At 31.9% G+C, this 27,313-nt stretch overlaps 6 protein-coding genes across 10 annotated transcripts; 1 reads left to right on the top strand and 5 right to left on the bottom strand.

Annotated features, from left to right (window-relative positions):
• Nucleotides 1-34: 34 nt before the first annotated feature.
• Nucleotides 35-4,579, bottom strand: LOC124951080. Of its 2 annotated transcripts, none has more exons than XM_047498864.1 (3): nt 4,277-4,579; nt 3,773-4,191; nt 35-1,094 (listed from the first exon to the last, which is right to left on the bottom strand). In XM_047498864.1, the coding sequence occupies exons 2-3, from the start codon at nt 4,113-4,115 to the stop codon at nt 745-747; spliced, it is 693 nt and encodes a 230-aa protein (XP_047354820.1). In that variant the 5' UTR covers nt 4,116-4,191; nt 4,277-4,579; the 3' UTR covers nt 35-744. The 2 variants fall into 2 exon arrangements, with proteins under 2 accessions (XP_047354820.1, XP_047354819.1); XM_047498863.1 differs by having other exon boundaries at nt 3,773-4,159; nt 4,277-4,575.
• Nucleotides 4,580-5,922: 1,343 nt separating this feature from the next.
• Nucleotides 5,923-10,752, bottom strand: LOC124951163 (protein lethal(3)malignant blood neoplasm 1). The gene is made up of 6 exons (XM_047498995.1): nt 10,725-10,752; nt 10,255-10,321; nt 7,565-7,659; nt 7,208-7,339; nt 6,898-7,125; nt 5,923-6,810 (listed from the first exon to the last, which is right to left on the bottom strand). Exons 1-6 carry the CDS (start codon nt 10,750-10,752, stop codon nt 6,332-6,334), a joined length of 1,029 nt encoding a protein of 342 aa, XP_047354951.1. The 3' UTR covers nt 5,923-6,331.
• Nucleotides 10,753-11,017: 265 nt separating this feature from the next.
• Nucleotides 11,018-14,139, bottom strand: LOC124951089. 2 transcript variants are annotated; one of them, XM_047498880.1, is made up of 4 exons: nt 14,012-14,139; nt 11,792-12,033; nt 11,597-11,697; nt 11,018-11,481 (listed from the first exon to the last, which is right to left on the bottom strand). In XM_047498880.1, the coding sequence occupies exons 2-4, from the start codon at nt 11,988-11,990 to the stop codon at nt 11,266-11,268; spliced, it is 516 nt and encodes a 171-aa protein (XP_047354836.1). In that variant the 5' UTR covers nt 11,991-12,033; nt 14,012-14,139; the 3' UTR covers nt 11,018-11,265. The 2 variants fall into 2 exon arrangements, with proteins under 2 accessions (XP_047354836.1, XP_047354835.1); XM_047498879.1 differs by lacking the exon at nt 14,012-14,139 and adding an exon at nt 13,147-13,277.
• LOC124951088 lies at nt 13,006-15,821 on the bottom strand. The gene is made up of 3 exons (XM_047498878.1): nt 15,423-15,821; nt 14,937-15,077; nt 13,006-14,677 (listed from the first exon to the last, which is right to left on the bottom strand). Exons 1-3 carry the CDS (start codon nt 15,643-15,645, stop codon nt 14,472-14,474), a joined length of 570 nt encoding a protein of 189 aa, XP_047354834.1. The 5' UTR covers nt 15,646-15,821; the 3' UTR covers nt 13,006-14,471.
• Nucleotides 15,822-18,880: 3,059 nt separating this feature from the next.
• Nucleotides 18,881-25,901, top strand: LOC124951162. The gene is made up of 2 exons (XM_047498994.1): nt 18,881-23,666; nt 23,750-25,901. The coding sequence occupies exons 1-2, from the start codon at nt 18,881-18,883 to the stop codon at nt 25,603-25,605; spliced, it is 6,642 nt and encodes a 2,213-aa protein (XP_047354950.1). The 3' UTR covers nt 25,606-25,901.
• Nucleotides 25,902-26,224: 323 nt separating this feature from the next.
• On the bottom strand, nt 26,225-27,248 carry LOC124951097. 3 transcript variants are annotated; one of them, XM_047498891.1, is made up of 4 exons: nt 27,032-27,248; nt 26,929-26,963; nt 26,557-26,819; nt 26,225-26,478 (listed from the first exon to the last, which is right to left on the bottom strand). In XM_047498891.1, exons 1-4 carry the CDS (start codon nt 27,069-27,071, stop codon nt 26,373-26,375), a joined length of 444 nt encoding a protein of 147 aa, XP_047354847.1. In that variant the 5' UTR covers nt 27,072-27,248; the 3' UTR covers nt 26,225-26,372. The 3 variants fall into 3 exon arrangements, with proteins under 3 accessions (XP_047354847.1, XP_047354848.1, XP_047354846.1); XM_047498892.1 differs by having other exon boundaries at nt 26,226-26,478; nt 26,929-26,972; nt 27,062-27,246; XM_047498890.1 differs by having other exon boundaries at nt 26,229-26,478; nt 26,929-26,972; nt 27,032-27,232.
• Between the last annotated feature and the right edge of the window lie 65 nt (nt 27,249-27,313).

Raw genomic sequence — 27,313 nt, 5'->3', positions numbered from 1 at the left:
AAACTTTGTAAACAATAATTAAATATTTATTATAAATAACTTTTTTATTAGTTTAAAGGTTTTCGAAACGAATTGCATTCGTTTCTATTGTAATATGATAACAAATATATAATAATATGATCAAATATACGTATATCTAGCAAGATATATTATTGTTAATTGGAATAAAAAACAAAAAAGTAAAGATGTAAAAGATGTATGTATTTAAGTGATAAAAAGTGAAAATATGACGGCATTAGGGCAGGTACGCATGAGTAACTTTGGTACGACTGAAGATTCATGTGATAACGAAAAGGGGGAAATGAAAGAGAGAGAGAGAGAGAGATTGAGAATAAGAAAAAGGGAAAAATGAAATCGAATGGAACGATATACTGTTAATAAGTTAAATAAATAAATAGTTTTAATATAAATACATATGGAATATACGATTTACCTAGATTTCATTGAACTTGATTTATCAAATTGTCCAACGAACTTGCGAGAAAGAAAATAAAGAGAGAGAAACAGAGAGAGAGAGAGAGAGAGAGAGAGAGAGTGAGAGAGAGAGAGAAAGCTAATAAAATCATGAAATCGTAAGAGATTTCAATGATCTTTGTCATTTATAGCATTATCTATTGAAAATGAAGGAAAAAAGATCTTATAGAAGGACTATTGCAAAATCAATATAAACAAAAGCATTATTGATTCCTTCTTTTTCGAATTTGCCTCGTTTATCATTCTTTCTTCGTCATCATCGTTGATAAATCACTCCTGAGGAACGTACGAGCTATAAACGATATCCTGAGGCGAATCGTTTGACGATCTTCCCCAATAACCACCATGATGATCGTCCTCATGGTCGTAATGGTGTTGGTGTTGAGCGTGCTCGTAATAGATTACTTTAGATGGCTGATGATTCTTTTTAAGATCAATCCAGAATTTAGTTGCGTTCATGATGAAGCTTACAACCGCGATTACGAAGAGCTTTATTTGCAAATGCGTCGAAATAATTTGAAGGAGTAACGCGAGCTTGGCCTTGAACATCATCACTAAGGCCATCAGCTTTTGCATATGCTTCTTCTTCTTCTTTCCATGTTTCTTTCTACGTGCTTCTTCTGAAAAAGCGACATATAATAATCGTTTTTAATCTTATCGATGTCGTTGCCGATGAATCAATTTAAATTTATGTTTATATACATATATAAATATAATATTATAAATTTAATTATAAAATATAAATTTATATTATATATAAATATTTTTCTCATTTCCAGGATTTTCATAACCAGGATCCGAAAAACTGATAAATTGCTTTTTTGAGCATCGATATTAGCACATCGACGCCAGTATCCTCATTATTAATTTATATCGGAAAGCGACATGATGTTTTATCGAACGCACGATCGAAGCTATAAAATAATTTAAAAATCCTTTTGATGTATTGAGAATGAACACATATAAAACGATCAAATTCGTTCTTTAAAGTACTACTTAGTTTTTTTTCTGTACCATCCATCTTTTATTTTCGTTTCTATATGATTATCGTTAATTAATTCACTGTTACCTTCGTCATGAAATAGAATAGATTTAATACTTTTCACAATCGTAGAATTTTCGAAATCTTATTAAATTTAACGTTAAATCGTCGTTTGGATCGTCAATTAAGTTAATTAAAAGAATAGAACGAATGAGATAAAATATAATTAATATATGTTTAAAGAATTATTGAACTATGTAGAAGATTTATATATTTTTTGTCGAATAAGAAGATTTAAGAACAATGGATAATAAGATAAGCGAAGGATACAAACGTAATGTGATGACTATTCTCCTCGACCGCGATTTAACTATAATAAAAACTGTACGTTAAGTTGCACGGGAAAAGGGCTTGAGTAAACTGACCTCTAAACTTTCACCTGGACCATGTTTAATTCGTCTTACGAATCACGTACATTTTCATCACGATTATCATTCATGTATTCTCTGAAGACTATATTTCTGAAAATGAATTTGTTCAATATCGTACAAACCACGGTAATCTATTAACGAATGATAATCTATTCACGATTTTTTTATTTCAATGATTAGAATTTTTACGTTAATTCAACTTCTCTCTCATTTGAATTGATACGGAAAATCTTTCATGAAGTTTCACGTTACATTATCTCTCATAATTAATAATTAAAAATGATTTCTCTCGTTTTTTATATTTTTAACCTATGACATACTTTTAGTCATTGTATATTAAGCTTTATATATTCACGTATCACTTTTGATAATAAGCATGATATTTATTAGATATACGTTATTTTGAAAAAACAAAGAGAAAGAAACACTATTGCAAGAATTACATGAAATTTTTCATTCAAAGCATTAACAAAGAGAAGAAAAAGGAAAAATAAAATACCGTTAGTATCACATTCGATAAAGTACGATATTAAATGAAAAAAAAAAAAAAAAAAAAAAAAGATCATCAATCTTGGACATGGCGAACGGTTATGATCGCATGATCAGAGTGAATATCCAGGATTGTGCGTTTAGATATCGCATGTTAATTCGTAATTAAAGGTTATTGCCGATTATCCTCGAACGTTTCCAGAAGGAGTTTCAATTGTAACATTTACACGGTAGAGTTACGATCTGTGCGTTTTGTATTAACTCTTTATGGAGGAACAAGGAGCATGAGTTCGTTGACCTTGAACATCGATCGAGTATACGAAAGCGATCTTTAATGTCAAATTTCTTTCCTATTTTATAATCTTGTCTCTTTAATTTTTAAAAACGTTAATTTTCTTAATATTGATCGATCGTACAATAGAACAGTAGAATGGAATTCAGCGAAAATCCTTCGTCAAACCAAAGACAATCCGTAATAAATAGCGAGAACAATCTGAGAAATCAATGGTCAATAGCTTAAAAATTGTTGGCGTTAGCTAGTTCAGTTCAGTTCGTTTTCCAAATCAAATAGATCAAAGGTGAGATTTAATAATTCTAATGAGAGTGTCGATTATCCTGAATATGTACATATGTATATACGAGAGATTGTTAGGTCTTTCAGTTAATTGCAAGTAATTTAAAATCCGTGTCAGGGTTGTGTCACGTGTCCTAGAGCAGACAAATAATGAAAGAAGATGGAAGCAAAATTTGAATGGACTAAAAACTAATTTTCTATTTCAACTAGGCGCGAAAAGGCTATAATGGCAAATGATTGGGACACGACGAAAAAAAGAAAGAAAAAAAAAGAAGGAAAGAAATGGGCATCTAATGGAAGGTAATAACGTAAATGGGAAAGAACAAGGTGGAACTGACGAGGTATACCGACCAAACTAATTCTCGACTTCGTTAGGTCCGCCAATAAGCAGGGCGACTTTAAGGTCGGTAAAAGTTAGCCGACTTTTTTGTCTTTAGAAAAAGGGGAAGGGGAAGGTGAGGAGAAACGTGAGTCTTAAGAAAGAAACACGGAAGAAAGTCGATGCTAGGCTATCAACAATGTCGTTCCTAGTGCGTGTCGCTGAATCGATTAGCGATTAGAACGAGGAGTGAATTTCTAATCTACAAGAACGACCGGGTCTGTTCAAATTATCTCACGTACGCGCGAACCCGGGAATTTTAAAAATGAAACATCAACGATATCGTTGTATTTCTTAAACGTTAACTAATAATCTATTTCATCTTTTTCTTTTTTTTCTTTTAAAGTGTTATTCGACGGTGCTATCAACGTTATCATTTCAAGGGTTGACAGGGAAGAAAATGAAGAGGGAGGGAGAAAGGTAGGAAAGGAAAAGACGCTCACCCAATGCACGACTGTCTACGCCTGCTTTTCGTTCGGCAATCTCCTCCTCATCCTCTTGGAGTTCCTCTTGCACGTCGCTTACGAACTCAGCGATGAAATTTCCAGTTTGCTCAATGACCTCGCTCATCGGTGGTTCACTTTTCTTTCCAGATACTTCAATTTCGATCCTGTCAATGTCCCTAGCAAGTCTCTTTCTCAGGCAATTGCCAATGTTGTCCTCGAAGACGCACTCTAGGGTGTTTCCTTCCTCTTCGTTTTGGGTTACAGCCGAGACGAATGCGGTAGAAAGGACAATCACCCCAATGATTGATAATAAGATCATAGAATTCCTCATGATGTCCATCCTTTTCTTTTTCTGTCGTGTTTTTTTCTTCTTACGTACGCGTCCTATGTATGTAAACGTACTCGGTATACGTTGACTGAGAAAATTAAACGAGAGAAAGAGAGAGAGAGAGAGAAAGAGAGAAAGAAAGAGATAAAGAGAGAGAGATAAAGAGAGCACACCTTCAAATTCCTTCCCGTTCTTCTTCGTAATTCAGCCTCTTCCGTAAATATTTTTTTTTTCAAGTTTCCTTTAGCTCTCCAACTTTTTATATCCTTGGGCAACGTGTCACAGGCACGAAGTGCTTGTTCAAGGTGCGTGGTTCGAGCATATATGAGAGTGAAGCCCCTTCCCCTTGAACTTGATCCAATCATTGTGAACAGAGACATACTCGCCTTCTTTCTGGTATCCTCTTCGTCCCTACCCCTATCCTTTGTCCCACCTTTGGTCACTCGTTCTTCTTTCTCTTTTTTTTTTTTTTTTTTTTCATTTAGTCTTTCTTTATTTTCATCTTTTTTCTTTTTACTCCTTTCTCATTCACATCGTTCGATATTTTTCGTCCTTTAATCTATCGTTTATCGCCGTAAAATTTTCATTTATGATCATCGGGGATCATAAGAGAATTCGATTATGAGATCGGACAGATCGGACGAGCTGACGAGTTTCGAGTTAATATACGAAAAATTTATAGGTGGTATAGTTTTACGTTCCGTTCAGATATTCATTTGTAATTCCTATTCCGATATCGCACTAACTTTTCAAACACAAGAAATAAAATATCAAAAAAAAAAAAAAAAAAAAAGAAAAAAAAAAAGAAAATTATTTCTGTCAAAATAGGTTGATTGCGTTTTCGTTACCGATAGCAAATTTATGTCTTGACAACTATTGCATACATTTTGATTTCTTCCTTTTGCATACATTTGGTTATTTCTAAATTATATATGATTGGAATCGTGAATTTTTGAGAGTATAAAATATAAATAAATACTTAATCTTTTCCTTTAAAATTAGTTTTTCTGTTTTGTGTCACCTAATCCGTTTAAAAGACACGCCGGAGTTAGAATATGCAACCTGGTACACGTGTTTGGTGAGTACGTGGTCCGACCACAGAAATTCTGCTTGAACTACAACAGGATGCTAATACAACCCAATTTCTTACATCTTCCGTCTTTATCGCTATTTTAAAACTAACGCCAAATCGTAGAGAAATCGTTACTTTCCAATCGTACAGTAACTCGAATATTTGCACAGGTCATTGTTTATCAATTAAAATAGAAGACATTTCAATTCATTGTCATTTCAATTCACGCATTATAGTATATCTATTTCTTGTCACTTTGGAGTTATTCGTTAAGGGTCAATAAATTGTCTATATTAACTTAGTTAAATTTTTGTATTTATTTTAAGTATTTAAGTTACACGTAAGTAATGTCTAGTTGATTTGCGTAACACTGAAAATGTCATGCTCGTCAAACGTACAAAGACCCAGTACGAGTTTGTAATACAAGAACCGTCACGATTCATCGCGAGTCTTTTACAAGTTAATATGACACTAATGAACGTAAGTAAACAATATGAAAGATTCATTTTCGAACACGGTTGTCTGTCTCTTTCTCTCTCTCTCTCTCTCTCTCTCTCTCTCTCTCTCTCTCTCTCTCTCTCTCTCTCTCTCTCTCTCTCTCTCATAATAATAACTCACTTCTCTTTTCTTCCTTTTTATTTATTATAATTTTTATTTAAATATAAAAACTTGTATTTTTGAACGTAGTAATTAAATCAATTGACTTAACGACAAGATCTGTTAATTTTATCGTTGTCATTTAACTTTAATCATAGCGTTCAAGTAATTCGCTGACTTTTATAGAAAATAAAGAATCTAACAATATATTTTTATATTATCTTTTATATTTCATTAATATTTTTGTCAAAGAAATAGTCATATAATCGCCTTAAATGAAATAGTTCTTCGATGACTACTTTTAATAGTACACATTTTATTTTTATACAAATGCGTATTCTTAATCGTATTTATTGATATATTATTAAAATTTCTCTTGATAATGTTCAGATAGTTCCGTTACGTAGAACGGAAATTTCGATAAAAATATCGAAAGTTTTTAAAATATTTTCGTCATAATCATAAAAAATTTATTGAGATTTTCTTTTTTATTTTTATTGTTTTTTTATTTTTTACATCAATCTATGTATTCGAAATGAAAAAAGAAAAATACATATATTTATGAAAAATACCAGAGAAAGGAATAGCCTTGGAGCGACTGATCTCTTTTTTTTGTTTCGTTTAATTGTGGATGAAAAGTGATATTCGGTTGATGACCGAATTTGTTTGACACGTATTTGACTCGTGTATCGACGCCACTTTCACTCCTTGATCGATAATTGCCATTTTTATCGCCATTACGATAACCAGTTTCCTGATGACCGTGCGAAATTATCGAATAATTGAAATGATAGTAGAGATCGTTAGCCATTTTCTTGAGAGAACTGTCTTTGAGAATAATTTCGTTCTTTTTAGTATCGTTAGAAATGATTTTTTTAATAGAGTTTATCATCATTTCTTTAACAACGCTTTCCATCTGTTCGTTTTCTTTCTTATCGATCGGAATACGATTAATATTTTGAAAAATTTCGGACTTTTTTCGAGACTCGTTTATCTTTCTTAAACTTGATCCGTTGTCTTCTTTCATAGAAGTATTTTCTACAAATTAATGATATAATATTAATTTATTAAATCCAAATGTTTTGTACTTTTAAAAATAAATTCTCGTTATATCTTTTTCCCAACCTGTTTTCTTCCTATGTTCGGTCAATACCTTCATCATTTCTTTTAATATCGGTTTAATAATTTTTTTCTCAATCAATGGTTCAGCATCTTTCGCAAGAATTTCATTCTTGTTTACTTCTAGATTCTTAATAATCGGAATTTTACAACCACTGCAAGATTTCGTTACAACTTCGAAGAGCTTTTTGGCAGCTTCAGGTCTATTCTTAAAGATCTCTCGTGCGTCTTTCACTTCAAAATATTTCGATATGATTATGAATAAAATCTGGCTAAAATGATTTAAACAAAATAAATAAAAAAAAATATTACTTACGACTTGTTATCTTTCGATTTCTCATTTTGGTTATGATAAAATCTCCATTCTTATCAGTGGCATATCCAGTCTCGTGATAAACTCCATCTGCCGTTATAAAACCGTATTCACCAGTGATAATTCCGTTAACGTCTTGATTCGAAAAAAAATTTGATTGATTTATCGAGAGAATTATAACATAAAAATATTATTCTTAGAGGATAATTAATTTTATATAGATTATTATTTTTAGTTATATAGTTGTATACATATAAATAAAATAGTTTATATAAATTAAAATAAGATAATAGTTAAAATAAGATATTTTATAGATTAATATTTTTTTGTTTTTTAAGAAAAATATTTTTCCTTAAGTACCTTTTTTCTCATATCTATGTTGAAAATCGACAATGCTGAAGGAGAATTCGTAAGGTCTGTTTTCGTAATATGGATCTTCGATCAAAGTACAGGTTCTTGTAAATAAACACAAAAATAGAAATGTGAAAGTCAAATTTTTGTTTAACAATGAAGAAAAATATTTTGACGAATGAAAACGAACGAATGAAAACGAACAAACGAATGAAAATAACATCTTGCGAGATAGAAGAGATTGTTTAATGGAACTCGCGAGACTAAGTGCGTTCGTCAAATAAATTCTGCGATGTGCCTTGACGTTGTGTTGTAATCGAACGTATGTATGTAACGAAGATTACAACAGAGATTATTCTGTCTACGATATTTTACAGGATATAAAACGAAGAATCCGTGGAGAGTAGAGGGAGGAAAAGCTCACTAAGAGAAAAAGAAAAGGAAAGAAACGCCAGACTCCAGCAAGGTTTTTCTTTGCGATTGCTTTCACGTATTTAGTAACTAACATCGTTCACAGAAAATTACACAATGATAGATATTAAATCTTAAAGATCGTAAATCTTGCAAATTGATGTCAAGCATTCACTAAATTTTTTGAAATCTCGCTGCTGTTTTCTTTTTTTTCTTTTTTTTTTTTTTTAATATCCATTCTTTCTTCCTCCAAAGAAAATATATTTTTTCAATATTGCAGCTTTTTTCTACATTATTTTTTTCATAAATATTTAATATTATTTATTTTAATATTATTTACTTATTAATTCTCAATAGCATTTTGTATATTTTGAACGATAAAAGTCGTCTCAAAATATTTTTTATAGATTATGAGAAATTAAAAGGAGTTTCGATAATTAAAAAAAATAAATAAATTCAATTCATCTTGAAAGTAATTCAAACGTAATCGTAAGCTCGCATTATTTCTTTGTTCTATCGATAAATCAAGAATCGTGAGCAGAGGATTGATGTCCTTGGCGATTAAATCAACGGTTATCCAAGCGCTGACCTTTAAATCGTTATTTATATCGATATTATACAATATCGAGTTCCGTGTCTCTATATCTCTCTTTTAATTTACCTTTTATTATTCTTACGTATTTAATTAGTTCCATAATAAAACTCGAATGAAAAATCTTGTAACATTCGTTCAAATGTGTGTGTTATGGAAAATGTAAATACGTACGTCGGATATCTTTCGTTTTGAACAAATGTAAATAAAATGTAATAAATATAACAATGTTGTTAAAAAAGGTAAATTGCACACTTATACACACACACACACACACACACACACATACATGAAATTAATAAATTATGAATACGATTATTAAATGTTGCAAGGCACGAACATATGACTTCGTTCGTACTTATGAATATTAATTATTACGTCTAAACGAGGAGAAAGTAGTTTCTAAGCGACTAAACTTCTTCGTTATTGTCCGAGACCTCGAAAGCGATTCGATGACTATTTTTGACGTATGTATATATATATACGTTTCTAAAATTTTTCGCAATATTTCGTGTGCTTGATGAATGATACAATCAAACATTCTATGAGAATTAAATCATGTTTCTCTTTTTTTTTCTGTTATTTTTTGTTATTTTTTGTCATTTTTATTTTTCCTTAAATTTTTAATATCATTCGATATTTATTTACAATTTTAAATAAATGTCTCGTAAAATAAACATTTTATAGGAACCACTGACAGAATTTTTGTAAATGATTTATTGTCAACTAATTACGAGGAATATAAATCATATCCAATACTATTTAATTATTAATCATACCCATACTATTTAATTATTTTTTTAAACGTTTAAAAATTTTTCTCTTTAAACGGATTATGATATATAGTATACACTATATAATATATAATATATAATATATATAATATATATAATATATATAGTATATAGTATGTATATAGTAAATAATTATATATTTAAACGGATTATGATATATAGTATACAGTATATAGTATATAATATGTATATATATATATATATATACATATTATATATTATATAATATATACTATATAACTACTATATATATAGCAATGTAATTGTGATCCTTATCAAATCATAGCTAATCATACTAAATTGTAATACTATTCATACTAATCATACTGAATCATACCTAATCAATTTATATTTTCACAATCACCTTTACATAGGCATCAAATTGAAGCTTTCCTATTTTTTAAGGGACGCTATTTCTTTGTTTGCTTATTTATTTATTTATTTTTTTTTTTTTATAAACATTTAAATGCTTAAATTTTTAACTCGTAACTATGTATGTAGAAACGTGCATACACATCGAACAGTTTAATTATTATTTATAAATTCAATTCGTTCTTTCGCTTCGATAGTCGTTCAAGAAAGTCCACACTTTCAAAAGTAGATGCGTGATTAAAAGAACTGACGAATGGAAAGTAAAAAGAAAAATTTCAATCATTTCACGTACCTATACTTACATACACGTGAATATGTACTTAAGTATATAAGACGGAAAAAACAAAGTTTCTGTAAAATCTAAATATCTATGAATCCTAGATAAGAGTAAGCAATTCCGACATATAAGATACATACGTAACATGTATGCAAGTTGGTATCAATCTACATACATGCATAAGCTTTAAGCGTGCAGTGAGTAGTTTAGAAAACGGTATGTCGATGCAATTTGTATGGCCAACCATCGATACAGTACCGATGATAGTGGCATACTAAAAGCACCTATGGAAGGTGGGTTTCTGGCACATGTAAGTACGTCTTACGAATAACGAGACATTCAAGAATAAATTTTATATTCGCGGGTGCTTTTAACCATAGTATTCTAAAAAAAGAAATAAAATCACAAAATTGGAAATCCTTACTTTCGTATATTTAAAATAGTCTGCTTCTTATTTATGTCGAGATGATTTAAACGCAACATTGACATACATTTGATATTTTATTTTTAATATCGCAAAAAAAGTACATCTACGAAGGGATAGATAAGGAGTGGGACGGCGAAAACAGAGAGAGAGAAGGAGGAAGGGAGGCCAGTAGGCCATTTTCCCTAAGATTCTAATTTCGATTTCAATGCCAAAATGAACGAGAGAGAAATCAGTATACTATACGTATATATCCCTTCTCATCCATTCAGAATTTGGACCAAAATGCCGTTACTTACTTGTGGCCTTAAGTAGGTCAACCGGCATCTCACTATCGAATATACCAAGTATAGTTATTCAATCAAATCTAAGAACTGGAACAAATGTTAGTATCAAATGTTCTCAAAATATTTTGGAAAGGGAAATCTTTTGGGAACGTACGATTTATTGATGTACTTATTATTATCTCATCGTGTGTTACTTTCTTCATTTTTTTTTTCTATATAAAATGTAATACAAATTAATTTACATATAATTACATATTAAAACGTTATTTCGATTATAGGATATTTATATATTTTTGTCTTACGGCTCTTATTTGTATGTACATAATTAATATATCTTTAATGGATGAGGAAGCATAAATTATGATAAAATACTTGATTTACATAAATCTATAATGGAAATAAATATTAATAATGAAAAAAATGCATAATCTAATAGATATAGCAATATCGTTGACATCGTTTAGATTATCTTCTTAATGAAAAAAAAAAGAAATAAATATAGTCTTTGACTTTGTACTATTCATCGAGATATCATGAACATTCTGACGATATTTCATCTGCCAAACCAATCTTCATTATCCTCTTCATGCTGATGATATTGGTTGTAATAATGTTCGTGATGCTGCGGCTGATGAACTATAACTACTTCAGAAGATTGCATGTTTACGATCACGTTGTATATCATTATGATTATCGCTAATTTGGCAACCATAATGCTTCTTAACAAAGACATTTTGATAGACGCAATAGTACCCGGCAAAGAAATCAACTGAAACAGTAATTTTAAATTCTTTGTGTAAAATTAACATTAAATCATTGCATAAGAAACGTTTGTAATAATGAAAATTAATTTTTTGTAATTATAAATAAATAAATTGTTACACCTGCATAGCGAAAGGAGCCATCATCATCATAAAACCGATTTTCTTAATTGGATTTGGTTCCTTCGTCTGCTTGAAATCTGCTCTCCCTTGTATTGCATTTCCTACGAATAAATTTTTTTTTAATTTAATTTCAAATTTTTCAAATTATTTAAATTCGAATCATACGTTATTTGTATTTGTTGTATTCAAAAATACCTCCAAATATATCTAATATTCTTACGTTGATCCAAACTTGTTTACCCTTGACATATAATTTAACACCCGAATAAAGATCCAAACATTGCATCTCAATTGAGGTTACGTTATTATTCGACCTTAATTCGGTCTTCGCTAAAGCATTCGTTACGGTAATTAGACAGAGCATACTGAAAAGAATGCTTTCCACTTCTTTCATTTCTTCAATAAAGCTCGTACTCGTAGACTGTAGTTTACTCGCACTTTAGATTGTAAGTAAATATAATTTATTATTGTTAATTTATATGTTATATATATATATATATATATATATATATATATATATATACATACACATACATACACATACAGTAAGGGTCTTATATATTCAGTATGATATATATTTCCTTTAATAAGAATGTAAATTACAATACAGTTATATACAGTGTGTCCCATGCAACTGGAATATGTTATATCTTCTAAAAGTTTGAAAATAGAAAAAATATTTTAAGTCAAAGTTAAATGATATAAGACGGTACATAATGTGTAAATTATTTTATGTATTTGTGTTTATTAATGCAACTGCATTTTTCTTTTTAATGGAGACCTATATTTTTGAAATCACCATTTGATGCAGTTTTTTATGCTCTACATAAAAGTATTAATTTATACTCTAAACTTATACATTAGGAAGTTATTGTAACTAAAATTTTCGGAATTATTTAGATCTGTCGCTAAGTGTTAATGAACGAGTAATGTTACGTATAATGAATACTTACTAAGGAAAATTTTAATCGTACATTAATATTAATAGCTGGTTCATGTTTACCGAAATAATTCAGAAAACTTTTAGCTACGATAACTTCCTAATGCATGTTAATATTTTTATATATATTAATACTTTTGTATAAAACATAAAAAACTGTATCAGTTGATGCAGTCAAAACTATAGATTTCCATTAAAACAGAAGTACAGTTGCATTTTTCTGATGCACCGATGCACAAAAGTGCATAAAATTATTTGCATATTATGCACGATTTGATACCATTTAACTTGGACTTATAATATTTGTTCTATTTTCAACTGTTTAAGATATACAGATTATTCTAATTACGCGGAACACACACTATATATATATATATATATATATATATATATATATATATATATATCATAATACAGTAAAAATATATTAATTTCATATTTCAAATAATTTTTATGTTCATAACATTCATGATCTCGAATCATAACTTTTATAAATGAAACATGATATATATATATATATATATATAAGAACCTACTTAGAAGTAACACTAGAGTATATTAAATTAATTATTTTTAAAAATCTCTTATAAATATTTGGAATGTATCCTACCTTAGTTATTAGTAGGAAAGTAGTTGATCGAAGAGAATGATGAAAAAGTTTGGAAAATATAGATATTATCGCGGTTTTCTCATGTTTATAAAACCATCACAACAATAAAAATAACAGAGACGTCGTACTCCTGTTTGACCATCGACTGGACTGTTCCATGGTCTGCCGAGCGAAGAGCTAATATTTTTCTTATTTTCTCCCCGCATAGCTACCAGACGGAAGTCAAGAAACTAGGTCTAGCTTGCAGTAGAACGCAATCGGTTTCATAAAGAATGCGTAACAGTGGGATCTTTGAGAAAGAAAAAGAAGCAAAAAAAAAAAAAAGAAAGAAAAGGAAAATATCGCTTGATCTTAAAATCAAAAAAAAAAATTGTACACTTTGTTCGATCAATTTCTCTTAAAATTAATGTAATACACTCATAGTTTACGTTTTTATAATGATAATAAATAGAATTATTATTTTACAAAAGAAATATTACAATTATTGCCTTTGATAGTTTTAAATCAAAGATTGTCACGTATTTAATACGTTCGTTGTAATAACAAAATTAATCGCTAATGCTTTAGCATGAGGTATTTTACTTATTGCAATATATTTAGTTAACAGTTTTGGTTCTAAAGTTTGGTTAAATTCTCGATATTTTTCTTTTTAATATCTACATAAAAGAACATATATATATATATACGGTATATATATACGGTATCAATTTTATGTCGTATCAAAAATAAAATTAATTGACCTATCCACGTTTTTACGGGAATTATTATATAAATACATATATATATTTTTTCTTTTTTTTTCAAAAGAAAGGAACACTATCTATCATTTGGTTTTTAAAAATAAATGTCATTATTGTTCTCTTACTTGTTTATAGTTTCCTTTGGTATTTCTCTTTCTCTCTCTCTCTCTCTCCTTTTTATCTATTAGGACGAATAATAAATTATGAAACTTTACGTATAACTTACTTTCGTTAGCTATACGGTAGCCATAATATATAGCTAAGGATACTTTTACTAAATAAAAAAATATAGTTAACTTTATGAATGATCTCCTATGGACGAACATTTTCTAAAAGCTAAGTAACTCTTTCTTTAACTATTATATCACTAAAATAGATCAGCGAATACAAGCGGAACATATTCAGAGCATTTACGGTAAGTAAAAAACTAGATAATTCATAAATTAACAAGTAATCAATCATGAAGGCACTACGAAAGGCACTAAATGAATCACAGATCATCGATATTATTCCATTTTTTATCGTCGTATTTCTATTCAATACGAGCGATAAAAAGAAGTAATCGAATTCAGTGCATTCCATTTTTTATCCTTTGTAATAATAATTTTCATCGTTTCCCGGCCCGCTCGCGGTTTCCCAACCATGATAAGCTTGTCCGTGAGCGTAAGGAAGATCGTTGTGAACATGTACGTGGATCGGTTGAGGCGACCAGGAATGTGGTACGTGTTGTTGATTCCAAGAATAGAACTTGGCAAGGAAGCTACTTAACTTCAGTATTAACAGAATAATACCTGGAAGAGGAAAATAAATTAATGATTAATTTCTATTTTTCCCGATTGATGATTGACAAAAGAAAGAAAGTTTTTAAGTAGGACACAATTTGACCGTTAAGTCACGTGACATCATTGATCATAAAAGTTTCAATCGATGTCTCCTTATTATGTATGCATCTTGCAACATTCGAAAGAGACACCGTTACTTTTCCTTTTTTTTTTCTTCTTTTCTTTTTTCTTTCTTCCATAGGATTGTTTCCTTCACCATCGATCTTACCGATTAAAAGACCCTTCAAGGAAATCACAGTGAGCACCGTCAAGAGAGTCATCATTGCTCCCATTTTGTACATAATCGGCATCAACATAAATTGTATCCTTTTAAAGCCGAAAGTACGGCCTGTACTTTCGACCCCTTTTCCTGCAAAATTCATGAGTACCGTTTTAATGAGAGCTCTTTTACGAAAGGATGTCAGTGAAGTATGTGAGAATATGTAGATTTTTTTTTTTTTATAAATCATAAACGTGAAATAACAGTGATTTTAGTTAAACCTGTCAACACGTTGCTCATTCTCATTATATATTATGTATCTACATGAATAACAAATGGAATTAGTCTCTATCGCGAGAATAATGTTTTAGTTTAATATCGACATTAAAAAGTATTACGTATATTTTTACAAACGTGGATTATACATATATACATATACACACACACACACACACACGCACACACACACACATATATATATATACGTAAGATTACCTTTGGTCACGTTTCCATCGAGTATCTTGTCGAAAAATTGTCTAACATATTCCACGTCCTGATCGACCGAAGAATTCTTTGAAACTACCGTTAATCCGTTTCTTCTTCCTTCTTCGACTTTGCCGATCGCATAATAAAAATCTGATCGTTCGTCGGATATCACTATTTTTGAAAATGACGCCAGTACGAGAAGGCACGTCAACGTCCAACCAATCCCCTTCATGTTTAGATCACTAACCGTCACGTGGTATGTTCTCTAATCATAAATTTCGATCGTTTTAACACGATCGATCTTATCTGATTAATTTTTTAAATATTTCACACAGATTTTAATTTAAAAGGAAGAACGTGTTAATCGGTCTCGCACGAGAAGCCTTATGATTCGGACGAACGAAGGCGAAGTCGTTAGAACTGAAAATGGTAAGCGCTTGGAGGAATGCGCGTGCGCTCTGCGCATCATTCCTCGTCCCCATCCTCAACACTTTCCTTGTTCCGACGTTTTGGTACACGTCGAAAGTGATTTGTGAGATCTCACGAACTTTCGATATTGTTCATTACATTCGAAAAGAGAAGAAAAAAAGGAGTCGTCAATTATTAAATATATTATATATTATATATATATATATATATATATATATATATATATTCTAAATATATATATATATATATATATATATATAATATATAAAAATTAACTGTTTAATTGTATTTTAAGTTTAAGTAAACGATTTAACTGTTAATTGTTAAATTGATAAATTTTATATTTTTATAATTTTTTTACAATTAAATATTTTTAACAGTATATAATATATTGAAAGTTTGTGATGAAACTATAATGTAACTTTTATAATTTCTCTATATGATTAGAATGAATACAGTTCGATATATATATATATATATATATATATATATATATATATATATATATATATCGAGAAATAAGAGGAAGAGGATGATCTTCTGATGAAAAAGTTGTTAATAAGAAACGACCTATTCGTTTAATTTTTATTCTCTTTCTTATATAACAGCTGCTCGATGCTTGAACGTACCGATGTTCGATACTTCTTGAGTACCGCATAAAACGATCGTTACTGAAGGTAATGACATTCTAATAGTCAACCGTTCAGAATACGAGATAAGGAATGAGCTAAGATCGAAGTTAAATATGCCGTTTAATCATTTCTTACTTCTATTATTTTTTGTTTATAACAAATTCGCATTCATATGTTAAAACGATTTTATTTTTTCTTCTTTTTTCCCCCAGAATAAACTATAATTCTTTTCAAGTTTTTCGAGAAAATTGTTTTCCAATGAATTTCTTTAGGTGAACGTGAAGATCACCTTCACAAATGTGATGATCAATGAGTTTTTTTTTCTTTTTTTCTTTTTTTTTCTTTCTTCCTTTCTCCCAATACAGTTATCGTGGAAGGAAAAGTAGGTATATATTTTGGAGCTCTTTCGAACGATGTATGTTGCGGGGAACTTTGTCCCACTTTCTACGTCACTGTCACGGTCACTGTCCGACGATCATTCGCGTACGACCGTCACCTTGAGCGCGATTGTTTAACCATGAAGACGAGTCTCTTTTATTCCATTATGTTAGTTCGAAAGGTATCGTGAAAATGATGATATTCAATTAAAATATAAACTAGACCGCTATTAAAACTATTTAATATAATATTGAAAGAAAATGATATGTTTTTTTTCTTCCCTTCTTGCATCTTTGATTTTATTAATCTGTATATTCACATTATTTCATATGTTCATATGTAGTTTTTACATAGATATATACTATACAAAAAATAAATGCCTAATTAATGCAATTGTCAATCGTTTATTAACTTAAGTTAAATCATTTAACATGCATTAACTATTATAAATGTCATTATTTATAGAGCAAAGTTGCAGTACATATTCTATGTGCATATAAGCGATAAAAATCTAATAAATATATAAATCTTATTACGCTATTGAGAATGAGATTTGTCATATGATTACAATTAAAATGATAAAAAAAGATAAAAAAGATCTTGTACTCATAAATAGATCTAAAAAATTTCTTATTAATAACTATACACTTTGTTTTGTTTTGTTTTGTTTTGTTTTTTTTTTAATACACAATTCTCTCAAAAATACAATTCCTTTCGTTGTCTTTGGAAAAATTCTTCGAATCATTATCAGAGAATGGTATGGGCAATATAAAGCGTTGTGAACGTAGCTTAAAACGTGCGAACAGTCAGTAGATAAAGAAAGAAAGGCAATACAGGTTTACTGTAGCATCTTTACGTTGAGAATCCAGTACAGAAAGAGAGAAGAGGAAGGAGGAAAGAAGTAAGGGGTAGAGAGCAGCCATCTTAGAAAATAAGGATCACTGCAAAAATGCATTGCGTTCTTCTCTTCCCTCCATCGCTCTACCTTCACCGACGGGTACTTCGAGTCTCGATTCCTTCAAGGACTAAAAATTCAACCCCTTGCACCGAGAACGAAGAAGCTGTTTTAAACATGAACCTGAAACCCGCATTGGACTTTATTCGAAGAGAACTGTCGGCCAATGAAACTTCTTCATTTTTCTTTATTTCTATCTTTCACTCTGTTCTTTTTTTTTTTTATTTTTTCTTTTTTTCACTTAAAACTCGAATTTGCTAACTATGGACTAATTCTTTTTTTGTTTTCCTTCAAATCATTATGATTACTACGAACTTTTCGTGTATAAATATAATTGAAAAAAAAAGGAAAAAAGAAAAAAGAAGAAAGAAAAATATATCCGTAGTTACGAAGACTTTAGCATTTATTTTAACAGAGAAATATTCTAGGACGAGATGATATAATTTTCACGTACATATACGGAACTCGAAGGAAGATGAATATTAAATAAAAAGATCTTAAAAAGCAACACAGTATATTATTTTCTAGGGTAATATGTATTTAATTGCTTTCGACTTAACAAAAAAAAAAACAAGAAAAAAAATCATTTCGAACGTGTGCTTTATTATGGTCTGTAATTATACAATGTATATTTCTTATATCAATATATATATATATATATATATATATTCATTTATTATGATTAATCTTCTTTATAATACCGATGATTAATGAGAAATATCAGGAAAGCATGATCATAAATAAATGTCATAAAGGAATAATGAAAGTAGACGTTAGATGGTAAAACGTAAAAACGTAAAGAAAAGAAAATGATGGAATATAAATTTTGTAAAAGTTTTTACCTGGTAAGCATAAAAGATTCCGCGGCCGTTTCATCGATAGTACGTTCAATCCAGGGCCGTTAAACCATGAACTTGCTTCTCCTCGAAGTCTCCAAGGATGCACATAGAGAAGAATCGCAAAAATGGAAATGCCAGGTTGCTGTTGGTAGGGCTAGATGCATGCGTACACGCTCGTGTACCTTCGTGTTCCGCATTGGAAGACGATGGTATGTGTATCACCATACGTGTGGCATGGCTGACCATAGACCGGCTCCGAGAAGTGGCCGAGACATTCGCCTCTCGACCGCGACCATGAGAGCACTCAACTCTCAACGCCTACGGCCAAGAACGAGCATCATCCGTAGTTTAGCACGGAGCTACTATTTTCTTTTCTTCATCCTAATCTTTTTCCTCCTTCACGGTGTTTCTTCGCGGAGTGTATCCTACGATGATATTGACAAGTACGAGAAGATTACTTCGGAACCGTCAGCGCAGAAGATCGATCAGGTAAGACTAAACGAAACGAGTCGAAAGAAACTTTCAGGATCGATCGATTGGCACGAACAAGAGAAGAAATTGATCGAGGATGAAGTCAAAATAACTGAAAGGAACGTCGAGAGGAATGAGACTTCTATTGCAAAAAAGAGACGACGGAACGATTTAACGTTACCCGTTAAGAGTGTAGTCCAAGAAACAGAAGCAAGTTTTATCGGTAATGCCGAAGGTGATGCCATAAAGAACGAAGGCATTCGTAGATTTGACGCTGAAGTAGAATCGGTGGACGAGATAGAGCTACCGAATGATCAATCTTCGAAGATCAATGTAGATCGTAATAACGGACTGACCAAAGGTGAACGCTCGCAAAAAAAGGCTATCAAGGTTGACGATGTCAAGAACAACGACGATATTGTTCTAGATATTCCGGTAGAAATAAAAACCTCAAATCAAAGCGATGAGATTGCTAAGATAGAGACTGATAATACTTTAGCGATAAAAGAAGACATACGTAACAATCTTAGAAGTTTGATTGCCAACGAGGAAAATATTTCTGAAATCGATCGGAATAAAGAATCGAATCCAATAACAATGACCGAATCGATTAAATCGAAAAGAGAACAAAGATATTTAGAGGAAGCTCGAGGTAAGTTCAAGCACAAAAGCTCAACCGTGTATTTGAGTGCCGAGGATGGTTCCGAAATTCCCGATAACGAAGAAAAATCGATCGTTGATAGCCAAATTAAAAAATTGATATCCATTCGCGACGATGCACTAGGTTTGGTAAACGATAACGTAAAAAATAAGAAAAATGTTGACGAAGTTAAGGTTCTTAATGAAGCAAAATTGCTTGGAATCGACGATGTGATTGTAACCGAGGAAAACATTGATGAGATTAGAAATCAACGAAGTAATTTATCGGATGTCAAATACCAGAATAACATCCGGGCTTCTTCCTCTTTAAATAGTATCGATGATCGTCTTCAAAGGTGGAGAAATCAGGCGATGTTGCTACAAGAACAAATAAAAAATCGTACCTTCGTTCAATATTTAAAAGAACACGCGATTGACGTACTCCCGGAAATTCCGAAATTTAATGAAAATCAATTGTTGGAAACGCTGAAGGATATCGTTGCCTCGAAAAAATCGACGAACTTAAGCGAATCATATTCCAGTCAATTGAACGCGACAGATTTGACCAAAAATCAGATTGATATAATCAAGTGCGCAGAACAATTGGTCGAAGTAAAGCAAAGACAATCTTTCGTTAGCAACATGTACGAGTGTATTAGGGGACTTAGCGTGTTGAATTGCATGAGGATCTTTATATGGCCGATCATAACCGATAATATTCCAGAATCTATCAGTCAAGTATTTGCTGCTAATATACCTATAGAAATAAATTTGATCGATCTATTTCAAAGTAATCGAGAAAAAGTCGATAGATCTTCTTCCAGCATCCATCAGAAAAGATTATTAACACCGGAATCCGTGGTATTATCGATGTTAAAACAAGCATTAGAATCGCGTCTCGAGGTAGATAAGCCACCATACTTGATTGACTCAAAGAATAAAACTTTTCAAAAGTTACTGACACCTGGACAATTAGAGATCCTTCAATTAGGTGAAAAACTCTTACCTCTAGAATTACGTCGTGAATATACTGACAAAATGTTTTCCTGCGTGCGAAGATTCGAATATCTCAGCTGTTTAAGATATTTCGCATGGCCCATGATGAAACAATATTTTCCAACTCTACCAGCTTTTCCAGATTATCAAACTTGGTATCCAAGTATTACCATAGTTCCTGAATATCCGATCGTTCCGTTTCCTGGTTTCTCTGATGAGATCGGAGAACTTCCTGAGGTCGTCGATTCCGATGCCACTAGAATGAGGAAGCCTACGCCGGAAACAGTGATCATACACGTTTTACGGAATACTCTCAAGGATTATCCAAGAGTAGAATCGACATCGTCTCTCTATGAGGAACCAACAAACTTTTACACGACTGTAATTCCTCCGGATCAATTAATAACCATACAAATGGCCGAGCAATTTATTCCGCTCTCTTATCGGCCGGAATTTGTTCAAAAAACTGTTCGATGTATACAAGAATATAATTATTTAACCTGTATGAAATATTCGACTTGGCCCACCGTTAAACAATTCATTCCAAATCTTCCCGATTTCTCTTCTTTCTTCCCAGACATCCAGATTCCCGGTTTGTCCGATTTATTCGCATCTTTTCCAAGTATTTCACCAACTTTTTCGGATTTTTTCGGACTTATACCAAATGTACCAAGCATACCAAGTATACCAAGTATACCAAATATACCAACAATACCAACTATACCAAATATACCTACGCAAACAATACCTATGTCACCACAAATTCCACAAATGATACCAACCCAAGCGCCTACTTCTAACATCTTGTATAGAAAAAATGATGATCCTCGTTTGAATTTGGAATCTAAAATTATCGAAACACTGGAACAAGTTCGAAACTCTTTAAAAAGCGTAAACGAGATTCCTTTGCAAACAGTCTCTGGAAACGTGATAATTTTGACGACCTTGACGGAGAAACAATTTGAAATTTTGAAATTGGCCGAAAATATTCTTCCGCCATCAGCTCGTGCCACATTTCTCGCACAAGTTTTGAGGTGTCTTCAAGATAGAAACGATTTTATGAATTGTACACAATATGTAATCTGGCCATCGATAGCATATTACTCACAAAATTTGCCAGAATTTTCGCAAATAGAAATTGAAACTTCATCGAACGAGTCATCGCTTTTAGACAGTTTAACGGAAAGCAAACAAATTTTGCAAAACTCGACGAAATATATTCAAGAAGCGATCGATCCTGATATTTTAGAAAAGTCTACCGTAAAAATAATGTCCAGAACATCTGCTCAAGTTGAGCCTGTTTTGAAAACAACTTCTCAACAAAATAATGTTCCTGTAATTAGTATAACTGGTACAAGATTCGTGCCAATATATACGGAACATCCTGAATCCGTCATATTCAATATCTTAAAAAAGATTCAACAATCGTCGCCGAACGTTGTTAACGCATCATCGAACGAAACTGTCAAAACGCAACTTTTTTACGATTTATTAAACGCTCAACAACAATTAATCGTTAGAATTACAGAGAATTTGATTCCTGAATCAACCAGATCTGAGTTCGTAGATCACATGATCAAATGCGTTAGCGAATATAATTTTATACTTTGTTCGAGAGACATTCTCTGGCCTACCTTGATTGATTACTTCCCAGGAGTTCCTAGTTTCCCGAATTTTGGTATATTTTCAAACATACCGAATAATGGAAATTCTATTTCTTCTCTTACGTCTCATAATCTAACAGAAAATAGTTCGAATGCGGAGGTTTCTCATCTTTCGGAGACAAATGTTAAAACCGGACAACATGGAGATGCAAGAGTGACAATAACAGATACAAGATTTGTTCCGATTTTCACCGAACATCCCGAAGCTATAATCTTGAATATTTTGGAAGCAGTAAGAATTTCTACACCGAATTTACCACGTATCGATTCATCCACGAGAAAAGAAGATTTATTGCATTATTTTACGGATAGACAATATCAAATAATTCAAACAGCAGAGTGTCTTTTGCCAGAATCCGAACGTGTTGTTTTCATTGAGAGAATGACCACTTGCATTCGAAGAAATACGTTCTTAGAATGCACCAAAGATATCACTTGGCCAACGATTCATCAGTTTTTTCCTAGATTGCCAAGTTTCCCTGAATTTGGGATTTCACAAAGTATAGCTAGAACGAAGCTACCTTCGTCATTAAATATGAGTATTTCAGATTTCAAATCGGAAGAGGATAGAGCGGATCTTGTCAACGAGCAAACATCATTGGAATATTTTCAGAAGAAAATAGAAATAATTTTGGAAGAAGCGTTAAAAAAAGATTCGAGACCACGACTTGATCATTCCTACTTGGATACCAATAATCCAATAATACAAACTGTATTAACAAAACAACAAACCAATATTATCAGACTTATGGAACGAGCATTACCAGATCCTGTAAGACCTACATACGTTATGAAAATGTTAGAATGTATGCGTACTAATAATTTTATAGCCTGCAGTCAACATGTTAGCTGGCCTACCTTGAAAACCTATCTCCCATCTTTACCAAATTTTCCTCAATTTGGCGACTACTTTTCTCAACTGCCTGACATCAGTCAAGTACCAGGCATATCAGGAATTCCTCAACTACCCGGTACCTTACCATTGGCTGAAATACCTAACTTACCTCAACTTCCACCCAATATTCCTTCTCTTCCAGTTAGTATTCCACAGCTACCAGGGTTAATCCCCCAAATACCAGAAGGAACGAGTCAGTTTCTCGATCTATCGCAATTAGGAAACATACCAGTAGCTATTAGGACGATTGAATATCCGAAAGAGATATTAGATGCTGTACAACAGTCATCGGCCGTAACACTTGATTCAGAAAAAACAAGGCAGTCATTGGTATCACCGTCGACACCGTCAGTAGGTGAATCTATCTTACTAATTAAATCAACAATACTTTTTCATTCCTATACAAACTATCGATCTTTGACTTCCCTTTATTTGCAGATGATCAAAGCATAATCCCTGGATATCCTGGTCAACCATCTGGAACCCTCATAGATATTTCTATGGAAAAAGTCAATTTGTCTGATAAGGAACAAACGGAATCCGAGTTGCCGATTAAAGAAGTTAGAAAACGGAGGAGTATTGTGGATCTTTTCAAATCTTATCCACAAAGGATGGAAACTGAAAGGAAACATTTGAAGGAATCCGAATCAACTTTTCCAAACATTGACGAATCCGAATTTTTGCAATTATTGATCCAAGTCTCGAAATTAAAAAATCTGACAAACGATCGATATTCGAACAATGAAAAAAAATATTTCGTAGACACTTTGAATTCTACTATAAGGGATTCCTTGACCGCCGATCAATACGAGATACTTAAAAAAGTAGAAGATTTGAACGCAGCTACGTCGAAACGAAGTTTCTTGTCGAGAATCGTTCAATGTATTAGCAGTTTGAGTTTCATCAGGTGTATGGGCATATTCGTGTGGCCAGTTATATCTAGCAATTTACCATCTCTACCATCTTTACCAAGTTTCAATCCATTCGGAAGGTCGATAGAGACAGAGATTGAACAATTCTTTGGAATGTCCACATTCGAATTCGAAAAAGAGTTATTAGCCAGGAAGGAATCGATCGAGAACTTTTTGTTAGAAACTTATAAAAAATTAGCTGAAGATAAGTTCCAAACCAATTGGGGTTTCTTAAAGATAAGAGGCTACGGTAATGGGGAAGTTGGTATAAGCTTCGCAGGTTTTCGCGAAGGTCGGGGTACAAAAATAAAGGACAATAAGAATTTACCTAGCATTCTTACGATCATCAGTGATATCATGGAAGAAGTATTAGATCAGAGACCAGATTCGGATAAGAATAAAAAGGACAAAGATAAAAGGGATAGGAGTTTAAACGATAATTTCCAGGACATAGATTATCAATATTTAAAGTATAACGATGACGATGATAAGAAGACGAAAGATCGATCGATAAACGATGATCAGATCATTAGCATGTTCCTTGATAAAATAAAATCGAACATTTCGGACAATATAGAAGGTGGTTCAAAAAATTATCTCAGTTTGGAAGATGCCTACGGAGCATTCGAAGTTCTTTTTGGTACTCGATTGAATCGTAAGTTTATGAATAAACTCGAATCCTTCAAAGTGGACGATCTAAGATCGTTGAGAAAAAAAACTACTAATGAATTTGACAAAACTATAGACATCGTGCCACTCAACTCGGAAACGAATAAGTCGGAATATTTAAGGGTTATTCCGTTAGACGCTAGATTAAATTACGATTTGGAAAAAGAATCGGACGATCAAACATCGAGGAACAGACAAGATCGCACGAAGAATACATTGAGATCGTTCGTGAATGAATATTCGGATTCTTACTTGCAGGAGACAAAAGTTGAGAGATCCGAGGGTAATCTGTTGAACGAATCTGATATCGAAAATAGTATAAAACAGGACGATAAAGTTTTTGAGAATGATATTCGTACAAAACTGACGATTCAGTTACCCCATCTTAACGAGGACATTGTCCCTAAAAAGATCACAAATACGATCATGGAATTGGGTCGAAATATGAAAATGAAAATGATGCAAATGTTGCCTGGAATAGGTTTTGTCATTTCTTTCCTGATACAAACGGCGCTTGCTCATGCACGTGCAGCTGCCACTATGGCCGGGATGCTCAGCAATATGGCTCTAGGTTCGGCCATGTTTGCAATGATTCGTCAAGCATTCTTTGGACCGAGCACTCATCCTAAAATAAAATACGTCTATGACAACGATAAGACAGAACCGGGTGTAGTTTGGCCACCCAAAGGGTATTATGCGCCTTATTACGGCTAAGAGTAATAAATAATTGTCTGCGTTGTTTTAGATGTAATTACGTACGGTTACATTACCGTCCCTTTTCGTTGGATTAGCTTTAATAACGTTTAATTTTAACGCATATCGTTTAATTACGTACTATCGACGCTCGAAAAGCATCAATCGCTTTCAATGAACTTCGCTATTACGTAGATATTTTGCAATACTCATCGACGTTTCGCAAGAAAAATTCTTGTTTAACGTTATGTAAGGTAGTTTAATGATATATCACCCACACCCATACACACATACACACACACACACACACACATACATACATATATACACACACACGTACGTACATTCGATAAAAAAAAGAAGAGTAAAAGGGTTCGTATATTGTATCTCGACAAATTAGCGTTTATCGTAAGGGTCAATGCGATTTTTTAGGTATGAGGCAAATAATATTTATTTTTCCTGGGGTCTTCACGGTGAAGGGTGACGCATTATCATTTATCTTCTTTATGATTTTCATATAATCAAATTACTTATCATATAAGTTCTTTAATACTTTAATTATAATATGATTTATAATTTAATGCAATAGGATAGATGTGAAAAACGACCGACGGATCGTTATTTCGTAGAGATTAAGACTGTCAATGATAATCTCTGATTATGAGTTATTAACGAATAAAATATACATATTATTCTCGTCGTGTTTTCTTTCTTTAAGTGTTTTTATTACAAAAAAAAAAAAAAAGAAGAATTAATAAACTTTTTACAAGTGATACAATAATTTGATTTTAAGATGCAGCAAGTGGCACGACCGTGGGAATATTGTCCTCGATCGATTCAACTTTGTTATAATCTGTCAATTCGTCGGAATAAGGTAATTCGTTGATATAATACCTATAAAAAAAAAAGTTACAAAAAAAAAAACACATTAAAGAGATGATAATGAAATCTAAAATTACGATTTCTGCTTACCATTCGTGAGCGTGTTCACAGTCATTTACAATGTCACTGCAAACTCGTTGTCTTTGATCGAAGACCGTATTATTCGGGCAAATCATTGGAAAGCCTTTTCCATCATCGTCGCAAGCGTGAAAAATCCGACAATCGTAGTCGACGTCGGCATAAAGACCAATCGGTTTGTTCTCGCAAGAGAATTGAAAAGTTAAATTGCTGAAGAGATTCAGATCGATTGATTGATCTGACAGATCTTCGTAAGTTTCTAGACGATTACGTTCCTTCAATAAATGAAAAAAAATATATATTAGAAATTTAAATAAAAAAAAAAAAGAAAAAGAAATAAACCTTTAAAACAAAAATTTGTTAATTGTAAAAGAGATTGCTTACGATATGTCCAAAAGTTGGTAAACCCATCGTTGTACCTAAAAATACTACACGAAAATAATAAGTTTTGATAAATATATATTTATATAATTTTGTTATTACTTACAATATATAATATTTAGTATTAAAAGATCACCCCTGGCCATATTTAAAAGCGACTCGAACAAAATTATCACGGTATTATCGCTTCCAACAGATTTCTTCAGAGTTTTTAACTCGTCGAATCTAAATCGGTGAGAACGGACACTCGATCGAACCACTGACGTTCTCGGTTGGCAATGCAGCTGACTTCTATAAGAGCAGATAGCCGGACAACACACGTTCCTTCGTAGTTACTTAAGACACTTAACGAATTCATTGATTTTAACAAGCATGTAATCTCTAAAAT

This window comes from Vespa velutina, chromosome 8 (genome assembly GCF_912470025.1).
Source record: "Vespa velutina chromosome 8, iVesVel2.1, whole genome shotgun sequence".
NCBI lineage: Eukaryota > Metazoa > Arthropoda > Insecta > Hymenoptera > Vespidae > Vespa > Vespa velutina.
This window is presented reverse-complemented; position numbering and strand designations above follow the sequence as displayed.